The sequence below is a fragment of the Piliocolobus tephrosceles genome, chromosome 2, assembly GCF_002776525.5.
Source record: "Piliocolobus tephrosceles isolate RC106 chromosome 2, ASM277652v3, whole genome shotgun sequence".
NCBI lineage: Eukaryota > Metazoa > Chordata > Mammalia > Primates > Cercopithecidae > Piliocolobus > Piliocolobus tephrosceles.
Window position 1 is genome coordinate 86838301 of NC_045435.1, and position 13839 is coordinate 86852139.

The following is a 13839-nucleotide window of genomic DNA, read 5'->3' on the forward strand; positions in this document are numbered from 1 at the left end:
GGCTGGGTGTGGTGGCTCATGCCTGTAATCCCAGCACTTTGGGAGGCTGAAGCGAGCAGATCACAAGGTCAGTAGTTCAAAACCAGCCTGGCCAACATGGTGAAATCTCAACTCTATGGCCGGGCGCAGTGGCTCAAGCCTGTAATCCCAGCACTTTGGGAGGCCGAGACGGGCGGATCACGAGGTCAGGAGATCGAGACCATCCTGGCTAACACGGTGAAACCCCGTCTCTACTAAAAAATACAAAAACTAGCCGGGCGAGGTGGCGGGCGCCTGTAGTCCCAGCTACTCGGGAGGCTGAGGCAGGAGAATGGCGTGAACCCGGGAGGCGGAGCTTGCAGTGAGCTGAGATCCGGCCACAGTACTCCACCCCGGTCGACAGAGTGAGACTCTGCCTCAAGGAAAAAAAAAAAAAAAAAAAAAAAAAAAAAAATCTCAACTCTACTAAAAATACAAAAAGTAGCTGGGCTTGGTGGTGTGTACCTGTAATCCCGGCTACTTGGGAGGCAGAGGCAGGAGAATTGTTTGAACCCAGGAGGCAGAGGTTGCAGTGAGCCATGATAGCGCCATTGCACTCCAGCCTGGGTGACAGAATAAGACTCAAAAAAAAAATAAGTCTCCAAAAAAAAATATATATATATATGTACACATATTATATTTATATATTATATATAAGTATATACACATTTTATATACTATATAGTAGCCTTCTCTAAGTCTTAATTCCTTCTGTAAAAACAGAATAATGGCTTATGTCAGAGATGCTGTGAAGAGCCCAGGGAATAACACGTGCTGTCTGCATAGCACATAACCTGCCCACTCTCAAAGGTGGCTGTGTTGATGATGTCTGGAAGAAGAAGGCTGGGAGAAATGCTGGTTCCCAAAGTGATCAGTACCAAGGCTACCTTGCCCCTAGGCCCTTGCCCCTAGGCCTGTGGTTCCTTTGGGACAGATTCCAGTCTCGCCACCACCCAGCCAGGGGAGTCTGTGTTGAATGGGACATGTCCTGGAAGTATGAAAGGCTCAGCCCTCTGAGCTGCTGGATGCCTTTGTCCTGTACCCGCCAGTCCATAAATGGTCAGCAGAGCACATGTCCCACCTACTGAGCCAAAGGAGTTGGGAAAAATCTGTCTGGGTGGCCCCCTTATCCTCTCAACACACATGCCTAGAGGGAAAAGGGTACTGTCTAATGCCAGCCAGTGCTGTCCTGAGCTCAGCTCCCAAGAATAGCAGGGAGTGGGGTGATGGTAACCAGCAGGACTCGGGCAGAACGGAGGCCCATTACACACCTGGCTACCCACACGCTGCCACCACCTGCTCTTCCACCTTTAATGCCAGTTTCTCCCTATTCATCCACACAGACAGAAGGCTCTGGAAGGGAACGAAGATGGGACAAAGCACCCTGACAAGGTAGCCACTACCCAGGCTCAGGGATCACATATTCCCCCAGTGTAAGTCACTCCCAGCCCTGAGCCGTAGGAGTGGAGATGCATAAAGGCCCCTCCCCACTCCTGCTCAGTCCCAGGCCAAGGCCAGGTGGTGGCTATGCAGTTGGGGTGCTCAGCTAGTGGCATAGAAGGCTAAAGCCAACCCCATCTCTGAATACCCCAGTGGGCCCAAGGATAAAGTAGCCTTCCTCAAAAGCAGTTATAGGCCAACCATGGTGGCTCACAGCTGTAGTCTCAGCACTTTGGGAGGCTGAGGTGGGAGAATCACTTGAGCCCAGGGGTTTGAGACCAGCCTGGGTGACACAGTAAGACCCTGTCTCTTAAAAAAAAAAAAAAATTAGCTGGGTGCTGTGGCATGTGCTTGTGGTCCCAGATATGTGGGAGGCTTAGGTGGGAGGATTCCTTGAGCCGGGGACTTGGAGGTTGCAGTGAGCTATGACTATGACATAGCGAGACCCTGTCTCAAAAGAAAACAATTAACAAGCCCACACTTGGGACGGCTACTCTTGTACCTGACCCCAAAAGTCGTGTGCCTGATCCTGAGAGCAGACTGCACATATCTGTGGGCAGTCAGCCTGAGACAGCCACCACTGAGTGCCGCAGCGCTGCCCATTTGGCCAAGACTAGCAACTTGCCTGACCTTTTTGGATCTCCTAGGCTCCAGTTCACGGCCCTGAAACCCCATAACCACTGACTGATGGCCCTACCACCTGCTCTCTCTCCTGGCAGCCACAGCAGCAGCAGCAGGACCATCTCTGGTATCACATGAGATAGGGATCAGATGGCTCTGGGAACAGGCCAGGATGAGTATGGGGTGGGGGTGGGCAGGAACTCTCTGCAAGCAGGAACTTTCTGACCACCACAGCTACTTAAATAGAACAGGTAATGATGCTGCCTTTTGGACCTGACTAAAGAGCAGAAGTTGTGAAAGACAGAGCAGCTAAGGCTGCAGAGGGGGTGAGAGACAGGGACAACCGTGCCTCACTGCAGGGAGGGAGAACCTACTTGATCCTTTGAAGAAGTAATCTGGCAACAGTCTTAAAAGTGACTGCAGTTCAAACACTCTAGCCACATGACTCCAGCCCTGGGCATCCTCATAGCATCGTTTACAAAAGCAAAAGTCCTTCCAAACTAGGGCAGTTGTATGGGCCACAGCAGACCCCCGGCCCTAAAGACGCTCAGTAAGATAAATTGATAATGTGGAAAAATACTCACAGGATAACATTTGATGATAAAAATAGGATGCAAACTTCTACAAACTTTTGGAAGTGAGGGACATGTCCATTACCTTGATGGTAGTGATGGTTTCACGGGTTATATGTTAACACTTATCAAATTGTATACTTTAAATATGTGTAGTTTATTGTATATTAATCATAGCTCAATAAAAATGTTTTAAGAACTGAAGGTGACAAATTTTTTTAAAGTTTTCTATACAGCATAATCTGAACTACATACATCATGAGATAAAGAAAACAGACATGAAGTTAAAAAGCTTCTGCAGAGCAAAGTAAATGATCAACAAAGTGAAGAGACAGCCCACAAATGGGAGAAAATATTTGCAAACTACCCATCTGACAAGGGATTAATAACCAGAATATATAAAGAACGCAAACAACTGTATAGGAAAAAAACTAATAATTCCATCAAAAGATGGGGAAAATACACGAATAGGCATTTCTCAAAAGAAAACATACGAATGGGCCGGGCGCGGTGGCTCACGCCTGTAATCCCAGCACTTTGGGAGGCCGAGGTGGGTGGATCACGAGGTCAGGAGATCGGGACCATCCTGGCTAAAACGGTGAAACCCCGTCTCTACTAAAAATACAAAAAAATTAGCCTGGCGCAGTGGTGGGCGCCTGTAGTCCCAGCTACTAGGGAGGCAGAGGCAGGAGAATGGCGTGAACCCAGGAAGCGGAGCTTGCAGTGAGCTGAAATCGCGCCACTGCACTCCAGCCTGGGCGACAAAGTGAGACTCCGTCTCAAAAAAAAAAAAAAAAAAAGAAAAGAAAAAAGAAAACACACGAATGGTAAACAGGCATATGAAAAGGTATTCAATGTCACTGATCATCAGAGAAATGCAAATCAAAACTACAATGAGATATCATCTCACCCCAGTTAAAATGACTTATATCCAAAAGACAGGAAATAACAAATGCTGGCGATGATGTGGAACAAGGGAACCCCTGTACACTGTTAGTGGGAATGTAAATTATGATAGTGCAATCACTATCGAGAACAGTTTGGAGGTTCCTTAAAAAACTAAAAATTGGCCAGGTGTGGTGGCTCATGCCTGTAATCTCAGCACTTTGGGACGTCGAGGTGGGAGGATCACCTGAGGCCACGAGTTCGAGACCAGCCTGGCCAACATGGCGAAACCCCATCTCTACTAAAAATACCAAAATTAGCAGGGCGTGGTGGTGTGTGTCTGTAATCCCAGCTACACGGGAGGCTGAGGCAGGAGAATCGCTAGAACTCGGGAGGTGGAGATTGCAGTGAGCCAAGATCATGCCACCGCACTCCAGCCTGGGCAACAAGGGGAAAACTCCGTCTCAAAAAAAAAAAAAAAAAAAAAAAAAAGCTAAACTAAAAACTGAGCTACCATAAGATCCAGCAGTCCCATTGCTGGGTATATACCTGAAAGAAGGGAAATCAGTATATCGAAGAGATATCTGCATTCCCATGTTTGTTGCAGCACTGTTCACAATAGCCAAGATTTGGAAGCAATCTAAGTGTCCATCAGCAAATGAATAAATAAAGAAAACATGGTACATATACACAACGGAGTACTATTCAGCCATAAAAAAGAATGAGATCCTGTCATCTGCAACAACATGGATGGAACTGGAGGTCACTATGTTAAGTGAAATAAGCCAGCCAGAAAAAGACAAACATTGCATGTTATAACTTATTTGTGAGAGCTAAAAATTAAAACAATTGAACTCATGCAGGCAAAGTACTGGATGGTTACCAGAGGCTTAGAAGGGTAGTGTAGGGCTTGTGGGGAGATGGGGATGGCTAATGGGTACAAAAAAATAGAATTAATAAGACCTATCTGGTAGCAGAACAGGGTGACTACAGTAAATAATAATTGTACATTTAAAAATAACTAAAAGAGTATAACTAGATTGTTTATAACACAAAGGATAAATGCTTGAGGGGATGGATACCCCATTTCCCATGATGTGGTTATTATGCATTGCATGCCCTGTATCAAAGTATCTCAGGTACCCCATAAATATATATACCTACTACATACTTACAAAAATTAAAAATTAAAAATGTAACACAAAGAAACAAAACAGAAAAGAATCACATTTGAATGGTCATGTTAAAATAACAAGATAGCAGGTGCTTTTCCTTCTTTTTTTTGAGACAGGGTCCTGCTCTGTCACCCAGGCTACAGTGCAGCGGCATGCAGAGGCCAGCTCACTGCAGCCTCAACCTTCTAGGCTCAAGTGATCCTCCCACATCATCCTCCCTAATAGCTGGGACTACAGGTCCACACCACCATGCCCAGTTAATTTCTATATTTTATTGTAGAGATGGGGTCTTGCCATGTTGCTCAGGCTGGTCTTGAACTCCTGGACTCAAGCAATCCACCCACCTTGGCCTCCCAAAGTGCTGGGATTACAGGTGTGAACCACTGTGCCTGGCCCTCTGTCTCTAAGTTTCTGCTAAAATGTACTTGTAACTTTTATACTGACTACACTTTAAAGTATTAAACTTGTAAAGAAAAGGCCCTGGAGGGGTTTGTTGTTTACAAGATCAGTCAGAAGCTACAAGGGGCCAGGCTGAGGCCAAGGTGTGGGCAGGTACATACAGGGCCAGATGCTGGGTGTGGAGTAGGTGCCAGGTGCTAGCTGGGCATGAATGTGCACGCACTCCCTGACCTCTGCTCCCTGATTCTCAGAAGGAACTAGCACTGCCTGGAGACAGGAAGAAGCAGACAGAGTATGGAAGGCAGACTCTCTGGCCAAAGATCTTGCAGCCAGGAGCACAGTAAGAACAGAGCCTAAGCCTATCTGTCCAGAGCCCAGGCTCCCTTTCCCTACAACTGCAGCCTCCCTGCTCTGGTCTGGTCCAGTGGAGTGAGGAGGGGCCACCCACCCAGCCATACCTGCTGGTGGCTGCTGGGGGTGCATGGTCAGAAGAGGAAAAGATGCGATTCAGGTAGTCATTCAGCAGCTTCTCCTGCACAATACCTGAGCCACAAGTCAGAAGGGAGAAAAGGGCCACATGATCAGTGCAGCTCCTGGCCCCTGCTGGCCCCAGAGACTTCTGGTCTTAGGCCAGCCACAGATGCAGCAAGGCCTGAGGCCTTTGTCCCTTCCTTCTCCTCCCAACAAGAGGAGCCTCCTTCCTTCCCTGCCAGCCCTTACCTGTGACCCTGGATTTCTCAGCATCAGAGGTCAGCCTATAGCTCTTGCGGGAGAAAGACATGCCGGCCCCCTTGGATGCCATCCTTCATCTCTCATGGGCAGCCAGTGGTCCTGGAGGCTGAGCCAGACACAAAGCCTGTCTACTCAGGGCCAGCCAGGGGCCCCCAAACCTGACCTCAGTCCTGCCATGGCAGGAAGGCTTGGGAGCAGGTGAGGCCAGGGGCATGCACATTAACACATAGGGCAGGGGAATACAGGGGCTCCCAGCTTCCTACACAGGGAGGGTAGCCGGGGTCTAGGCCCATGTGACAGGGACCACTTCTTGTTCTCCAGTGTCCCTATGCCCAGCACAGGGCTGGGCAGAGAGCAGGTACCAGATATATTTTTGCTGAACCATAACTAAATGTCTCAGCTCTGTGGAAATCAGAGCAAAATGTCCAAAGTGAGGTGTCCTGGGGCAGAGCCCCTGTTTCCATCTCAGTTGTAAGCCATCCTGAGTCCAGCTCACAACCAGAAGCGAGAATCCTACACATTCCCCCAAGTGCAGACCACCACTGGTCTGGTCATCTCTAGCCATAAGTCCCACTTACTCCCCACAAGGCTGGAGGCTCTTTCCTCAGCCCTGGGTTCCTCCCTTCTTTTATCCATGGTCCTGATAGTTCCCCTGTTTCCACTCACACATGGGGTCTCCCACCTCATCCAAGCACCACCTTTGCCCAGCCCTCATGGCAAACTCCACTGGTCCTCCTAGTGCATCTATCCCTCATATCATGTTGCTGCTACAGCTGCTCCAGAATCTGCACTGAGTCCCTGGTGCTGGCCTCACTGATGTGTAGCTGTACTGTCCAACACAGCAGCCATCATCCACATGAGGTTACTTAAATTTAAAGTTTTAAAAATTAACAATTAGATTTCTCAGTTGCCTTAGCCACATTTCAAGAGTTCAGTGACCGCATGTGGCTAATGGTTACTCTATTGGACAGCACAAAGGTAGAACATTCCCACCACCATATAAAGTTCTATTAGACAGCGCAGGTCTAGAGTTTCCCTCTGCAGCACTGCCTTAGCCAGCACTCCCTACTCTGCAGCTCAGTCTCTTATCTCACCCCAAACAGATCCTCTACTCCCGCCATAAACCCTTGTGGGTCTGCACCACGCCTGCCCCTCGGGAAGGTGGTTTTCCCGACCTCGGGCCCTCGGTGAGCGTCCGTGATCGGTGCCCCTTCACTACCAGAGTAGTTGAAGGTCTGATTAAACGCAGTCATTCATTTGATGAGCAAACCTTCGAGACACCCACTCCGGGTGTCAGTTGCTGAGGACCCAGGTGAGAGACGGACCTTGTCCCCGCCCGGGGACTCCCTGTCACGGCTATCCCATCCAGCCCCGCCGGGGTATTCGGGCTCAAAACCTAACCTACTCCGTCTGGGAGCCCAAGGACAGCGAGGGCGGGGCATGGCTCCCCCAAGTCGCCCCCGCCTGGCCCCAAGCTCCAAAGGACCTGCCAGAACAGCTCCCGCTCGGAGTTTAGCACCACGATCCTTGCGCTGCAGCTGCCCTCGCACTGGACTAGCCTGGACCGCGAAGGGAGCAGCCGGAACCCGCCAGGCTCAGAGCCCGACCGCCCCTCACTCACCCCGAGCCTCGGCCGCCGCGACCCGGCTCACAACATCCGCCCAACCTCTTGGCTACGGCGTCCGTCCAGGGCCAAATCACCGGCACGCTTGCGCGCAGCGCCTCCAGCCGCGCACGCGCACTGGCCCGAGCCCAGCCTCCGCTAGTGGACCCCCTCCAGGGCCTCCCACAGGGTTGTTCCAGGCCTCAGCTTTGCCGGAAGGCCACACCACCTCCGACCTCCGCCTGCTCTGGGGATGCTCCCAGCCCTGCTGCGGCAGAATGCGACGTGCTAACCGGAATCCCTAGGCCGCCTGTCTCCTACCCATACTTGGAGGCCCCGCTCAGACGGTCCTTAAAACGTCTGAAAGGCCGTTCCTGCCAGAGTCCTTGCTACCTGTTACCTCCACCCTTATTTTCTCCTAGTGGACAGCCTCGCTCACCCCTGGAATGACACTTCTGGCGGGTGAGATGGGCCCCCGTGGGCTCTGCAGCCGGGCGTGGGCTGACCTGCCTACAGCTGGGGCCTGATAAGGTGGCAGCAAAAGGGTGGAGGGGAGGCAGTGTTGAAGCTGGGGCAAGTAATTTTCCCCCAATTTACAGGGAAAAACTGAAATTCAGAAAAGTTTAATGTCACCCAGGGGCTGGAACCCAGACCTTTAGCAGCTCTCACTTTCACAATGCCCTTGGGCGACTAGGCTGCAGAGGGGTTTCACCCCAATCCCAGGGCACCTCAAGTGTCCCCACCAAACCTTCCTAACACCTGTCCACTTAGTAGGGAGGCCTCTCAGGGGGCTAGCTGTACTAGGCCCTTGCAGCTGACCTATGGGACCTGAGGCCTGGCCCCTCATGGCTCCTGTCACCAGGTCTCAGGTCAGGGTCCAGCAGGCCCTGACCTGACGTGTAGAGCCAGAGCCACCCAATCCCGTAGGGACAGGTTTCACAACTTCGCGGATGGGGCTGTGGTGGGTCACAGTGCAGCCTCCAGCCAGAAGGATGGAGTGGCTCCCACTCTTGCTACTTCTGACCCAATGCTTAGGGGTCCCTGGTGAGTGCCCCCCACCCTGATCTCCATCTACCTTCAGGAGGGGGTTGGGCCCATCCTCCTAGGATGAGAAAAAAGCTGGGGAGCCAGAGGTTCAGTGGACATGGGACAATGACCTTGGCCTCTTGAGCACAGCTGGGAAGCCCTAGGAACACACATACATTGCCCACTTAGGCCTCTATTAGCACGTCTGCTCTAGCACTGAGGCAGTGTTGGGACCACACAGATGCACGCACACAGCAGGTAGTGACCTCTCCTGAGCCTGATCTACCCCTCTAACCTAGCATATGCCCCTGTGCAGGTGAGAGCCCAGATTTGGTGTCTGAATGCCTAGCCAGGGCCCCTGGCTGGGTAACGTGATGGCTCTGGGCCTTAGCATTCTCATTTGAGAGATGAGATGGGGCAGGCTCCATCACCCACTGCTCTCACAGAGCATACATGTTAGATCTGAGCCCGGTGCCTGCCACTAAACAGGCACCGGTGATAACTACCAAGTCTGGGCCTGCTTCCCAGGGGAAATTTTTTTTCTCAAGTATCTGTGCAGGGGAGCTAGACTGGCCCTTGAAAGTGCATACAGAGGCCGGGCGCGGTGGTTCAAGCCTGTAATCCCAGCACTTTGGGAGGCCGAGATGGGCGGATCACAAGGTCAGGAGATCGAGACCATCCTGGCTAATACGGTGAAACCCCGTCTCTACTAAAGAAATACAAAAAACTAGCCGGGTGACGAGGTGGGCACCTGTAGTCCCAGCCACTCGGGAGGCTGAGACAGGAGAATGGCGTGAACCCGGGAGGCGGAGCTTGCAGTGAGCTGAGATCCGGCCACTGCACTCCAGCCTGGGCGGCAGAGCAAGACTCCGTCTCAAAAAAAAAAAAAAAAAAAAAAAAAGAAAGTGCATACAGGGTCCATCCCAGAACTCTTGTACTTTGATCCCCTGAATGAACAAAGTGTGGACATGCCAATACACATTACTGACATGTATGCCCACCTGACCCGCACCCACTCATGCCCACTCTGCAGGGCAGCGCTCGCCATTGAATGACTTCCAGGTGATCCGGGGCACAGAGCTACAGCACCTGCTACATGCAGTGGTGCCTGGGCCTTGGCAGGAGGATGTGGCAGATGCTGAAGAGTGTGCTGGTCGCTGTGGGCCCTTACTGGACTGCCAGTGAGTGGCCACTGGACCTAGATGAGACTGGGGGCAAGGGAGCCTGGGCTGTGGCGTTACCCTGTGCCTTCTCCAGGGCCTTCCACTACAATGTGAGCAGCCATGGTTGCCAACTGCTGCCATGGACTCAACACTCGCCCCACACGAGGCTGAGGCGTTCTGGGCGCTGTGACCTCTTCCAGAAGAAAGGCGAGTAGGGGTGGAGAGGGACAGGGTGGGAGATAGGGGACCTCAGCCCAGGTTGATCTTCTGTCTCTTGCTCCCAGACTACATACGGACCTGCATCATGGACAATGGGGTTGGGTACCGGGGCACCGTGGCCACAACCGTAGGTGGCCTGCCCTGCCAGGCTTGGAGCCACAAGTTCCCGAATGATCACAGGTGAGACAAACACGTTCCCTCCGTCCCGGCCTGGGGCCTTCCCCTGGCACACACTATAGTGATGTTCTGGGCCCTCAGATACACGCCCACGCTCCGGAATGGCCTGGAAGAGAACTTCTGCCGTAACCCTGATGGCGACCCCGGAGGTCCTTGGTGCTACACAACAGACCCTGCCGTGCGCTTCCAGAGCTGCGGCATCAAATCCTGCCGGGAGGGTAAGCGACGCTGGGTCAAGCTGGGAGAGTGGAGGGACAAGCCCACGCCCGTCCACGAACCCACTGGCTGTTTGTCTCCAGCCGTGTGTGTTTGGTGTAATGGCGAGGATTACCGCGGCGCGGTGGATCGCACGGAGTCAGGGCGCGAGTGCCAGCGCTGGGATCTCCAGCACCCGCACCAGCACCCCTTCGAGCCGGGCAAGTACGCGCAGGCGGTGTCGGCGCCCAGGGGGCCGGGCTAGGGAAGGTCCAGGACTCCAGGGGCAGGGCTCCGTGTAGGGCAATTGGGCGGGGCCAGGCAAGCCTGAGTCCCAGGGTCTTGTTCACGCCCCATTACCGCCCCCAGGTTCCTTGACCAAGGCCTAGACGACAACTATTGCCGGAATCCTGACGGCTCCGAGCGGCCCTGGTGCTACACTACGGATCCGCAGCTCGAGCGAGAGTTCTGTGACCTTCCCCGCTGCGGTAGACGGCGGGAACCGGGCCTGGGAGGGTACCTGGGAACCTTGGGGAGGGGCGTGGCTTGGCTGGGGAGGGAAGAGGGGCGGGCTGGTCGTGACCTGAGAGCATATACCTTAGAGTACCGTACACCTGCGAAAGGCGGGTTTGGTCCCAGCCCCAGAGGGATCTCAGCTATAGCTCGGGGTCCGACCTCTCTCGGTCCATCGAAGGGTCCGAGGCACAGCCCCGCCACGAGGCCACGACTGTCAGCTGCTTCCGCGGGAAGGGTGAGGGCTACCGGGGCACAGCCAATACCACCACCGCGGGCGTACCTTGCCAGCGTTGGGACGCGCAAATCCCTCATCAGCACCGATTTACGCCAGAAAAATACGCGTGCAAGTGAGGTGGGGGGCGGACGTTGGGACGTGCTGCCGCGGGTGAGACGGGAGGAGGGTAGTCACGGGCTTAGGGCTGGAGGCTGGCGGGCTAGGACTGAGTGGAGCGCCTGCTTAGAGACCTTCGGGAGAACTTCTGCCGGAACCCCGACGGCTCAGAGGCGCCCTGGTGCTTCACACTGCGGCCCGGCATGCGCGTGGCCTTTTGCTACCAGATTCGGCGTTGTGCGGACGACGTGCGGCCCCAGGGTGAGGCCTGAGCTTGGGGGCTAGAGCTGGGGCTGGAAGCCTGGAACCGGAGGGCCAGGGCGAGGTCTCGGCCTGATGGCTGCCCCCACCCGCCGCAGACTGCTACCACGGCACAGGGGAGCAGTACCGCGGCAGGGTCAGCAAGACCCGCAAGGGTGTCCAGTGCCAGCGCTGGTCCGCTGAGACACCGCACAAGCCGCAGTGAGTTCCTGGTGCTCCCGGCCCCGCCAGGGCCCTAACCCCGGGGCGGCAAGCTTTGGTGTCTGGGACCAGAGCCTGGAGATGGTTGGGACTACTCTGCCACGATTTTGCTCCCGCTCCCGCCTAGGTTCACGTTTACCCCTGAACCGCATGCACAACTGGAGGAGAACTTCTGTCGGAACCCAGATGGGGATAGCCATGGGCCCTGGTGCTACACGATGGACCCAGGGACCCCATTCGACTACTGTGCCCTGCGACGCTGCGGTGAGCACTAGTGATGCTTCCCCCCATGACCTTGCCTCAACCGCCACCACCAAAGGCTGGCTCCCTTAACCCCAGTGAACTTTGTCTTTCAGCTGATGACCAGCCGCCATCAATCCTAGACCCCCCAGGTTAGGAGTTGGGCCAGTTATGGGCTGGGCCCTTTAGCCCACCACATCCACACAGTCTGGGTTTCATCCATCCCATCCCATCCCATCCTACAGACCAGGTGCAGTTTGAGAAGTGTGGCAAGAGGGTGGATCGACTGGATCAGCGTCGTTCCAAGCTGCGTGTGGTTGGGGGCCATCCGGGCAACTCACCCTGGACAGTCAGCTTGCGGAATCGGTGAGGCACAACTGCTTGTCTCCCACAGAGAGGAGCTGAGGTGGTGTCCTCTGTGGTTATCCCACTGGGGGTTGGGAATCTATCCCTGCCCCCAGAGGTCCTAGCCAGAAGATGGCAGGTCTAGCATCTGTCCCAGGACTCTGTTCCCGTCCTAATTCCCCACTCCTCCAGGCAGGGCCAGCATTTCTGCGGCGGGTCTCTAGTGAAGGAGCAGTGGATACTGACTGCCCGGCAGTGCTTCTCCTCCTGGTGAGCCTCCCTTGTGTTTGGGGACCCAGTCTCATCCCACCTTCCCCCTTCCCCAGGCAAGCTAACAAGTGAGCCTTGGGGCAATGAACTGAAAGTCACAAATGACCTAACAGAGCTTCTCTCCCAGCCATATGCCTCTCATGGGCTATGAGGTATGGTTGGGCACCCTGTTCCAGAACCCACAGCATGGAGAGCCAGGCCTACAGCGGGTCCCAGTAGCCAAGATGGTGTGTGGGCCCTCAGGCTCCCAGCTTGTCCTGCTCAAGCTGGAGAGGTATGTGGACAACCTGGGAGGGTGTGAGGTGGGACTAGGCCTTGTGGCCTCAGACCCTGAGTGCCCCCATTCTTGCTAAAGATCTGTGACCCTTAACCAGCGTGTGGCCCTGATCTGTCTGCCCCCTGAATGGTATGTGGTGCCTCCAGGGACCAAGTGTGAGATTGCAGGCTGGGGTGAGACCAAAGGTAAGAGCATAGTGCACAGGACTGCTCGTGGCCAGGAAGCCCAGCCTTGGATCTTCCTCCAGGGCCCTCTCCTTCTCCCCATTCCCTTCACTGCAGGTACGGGTAATGACACAGTCCTAAATGTGGCTTTGCTGAACGTCATCTCCAACCAGGAGTGTAACATCAAGCACCGAGGACGTGTGCGGGAGAGCGAGATGTGCACTGATGGACTGTTGGCCCCTGTGGGGGCCTGTGAGGTTGGTGGCAGGGCCCTGGGCCAGCCCTGGGAGGGTATGGGGGGGCTAGAAATGAACTATTTTATCATGAAGCGGGCTAGTCATTGCTGTGGCCCAGGGCCCTCATCAGTTCTCCTACCTCCCAGGGTGACTATGGGGGCCCACTTGCCTGCTTTACCCACAACTGCTGGGTCCTGGAAGGAATTATAATCCCCAACCGAGTGTGCGCAAGGTCCCGCTGGCCAGCCGTCTTCACGCGTGTCTCTGTGTTTGTGGACTGGATTCACAAGGTCATGAGACTGGCTTAGGCCCAGCCTTGACCCCATATACCTTGGGGAGGACAAAACTTGTCAGACATAAAGCCACTTTTCCTCTTTATGCCTGTACAGATGCTTCTTAGCCTCTGCTTCCAGGAAATGAGTCAGTGACTCCTTGCTAGGGCCTGGGTGGCTTGAGCCCAGCACACCCTGGGCTAGGTAATCTGTCCCTGGGACTACTTTTGCCCATGGGTGCCGTGGAAAGGCAGGGTCTCACTAGTCCCCCAGACATACTCTTGGGAGGGGTGGTGCAGAGTTGTTGCTAATGGAAGGGGCTGCAACAGGGAAGCTAGGCTGGTACAGAGTCCTGGTTGCCAGGACAGGCAGAGGCTAAGCCTCTCACTGTTCCCTCCCTTCTCACACTGGAGGCAGATGAAGCCCTTGTGGCTACCACACCCAGAACCTAGGGTCTCTGCACACCAGGGTGGGAGGTGGGGTTGGGACTGGCTTGGTACA

The 13839-nt window shown here is 54.2% G+C and overlaps 2 protein-coding genes across 12 annotated transcripts in view; one reads left to right on the forward strand and one right to left on the reverse strand.

Annotated features, from left to right (window-relative positions):
* RNF123 (ring finger protein 123) overlaps positions 1 to 7601 on the reverse strand; it is a 34178-nt gene extending 26577 nt beyond the window's left edge. For 5 of the 7 annotated variants that reach the window (XR_002735532.1, XM_023231436.1, XM_023231439.1 and 2 more), the window contains exons 1-3: positions 7464 to 7601; positions 5831 to 5948; positions 5569 to 5653 (exon numbers count right to left, since the gene is read on the reverse strand). Coding sequence is in view for 6 of the 7 variants with exons in the window: in XM_023231436.1 (XP_023087204.1) it covers positions 5569 to 5653; positions 5831 to 5912 (167 nt within the window). In the remaining variant the exon portion in view is untranslated. Of the gene's footprint in view, positions 1 to 5568; positions 5654 to 5830; positions 5949 to 7328 lie in introns of all 7 variants that reach the window. The other 2 variants (XM_023231440.1, XM_023231437.1) reach the window with 2 other exon arrangements.
* MST1 (macrophage stimulating 1) lies at positions 7561 to 13452 on the forward strand. Of its 5 annotated transcripts, none has more exons than XR_002735533.3 (18): positions 7561 to 7907; positions 9505 to 9652; positions 9729 to 9841; positions 9919 to 10033; positions 10112 to 10248; positions 10330 to 10450; positions 10595 to 10713; positions 10920 to 11088; positions 11203 to 11333; positions 11432 to 11534; positions 11662 to 11798; positions 11891 to 11926; positions 12020 to 12140; positions 12312 to 12389; positions 12517 to 12663; positions 12764 to 12851; positions 12948 to 13087; positions 13213 to 13420. XR_002735533.3 is itself a non-coding variant. In XM_023231447.2 (18 exons), the coding sequence occupies exons 1-18, from the start codon at positions 7892 to 7894 to the stop codon at positions 13372 to 13374; spliced, it is 2100 nt and encodes a 699-aa protein (XP_023087215.1). In that variant the 5' UTR covers positions 7563 to 7891; the 3' UTR covers positions 13375 to 13452. The 5 variants fall into 5 exon arrangements, 4 of the variants coding, with proteins under 4 accessions (XP_023087215.1, XP_023087216.1, XP_023087217.1 ...); XM_023231447.2 differs by having other exon boundaries at positions 7563 to 7907; positions 12745 to 12851; positions 13213 to 13452; XM_023231450.1 differs by lacking the exon at positions 7561 to 7907 and adding an exon at positions 8382 to 8489 and having other exon boundaries at positions 12745 to 12851; positions 13213 to 13452.
* The last annotated feature ends 387 nt before the right edge of the window (positions 13453 to 13839 follow it).

Bases quoted from the DNA above. Each gene is read 5' to 3' on its own strand.
- MST1 (XM_023231450.1), top strand. From the start codon at position 8,396: ATGGGGCTGTGGTGGGTCACAGTGCAGCCTCCAGCCAGAAGGATGGAG. The intron at 12,390-12,516 runs GTGAGCCTCCCT...CTTCTCTCCCAG, and splicing joins CGGCAGTGCTTCTCCTCCTG to CCATATGCCTCTCATGGGCT. The intron at 12,664-12,744 runs GTATGTGGACAA...TTCTTGCTAAAG, and splicing joins GTCCTGCTCAAGCTGGAGAG to ATCTGTGACCCTTAACCAGC.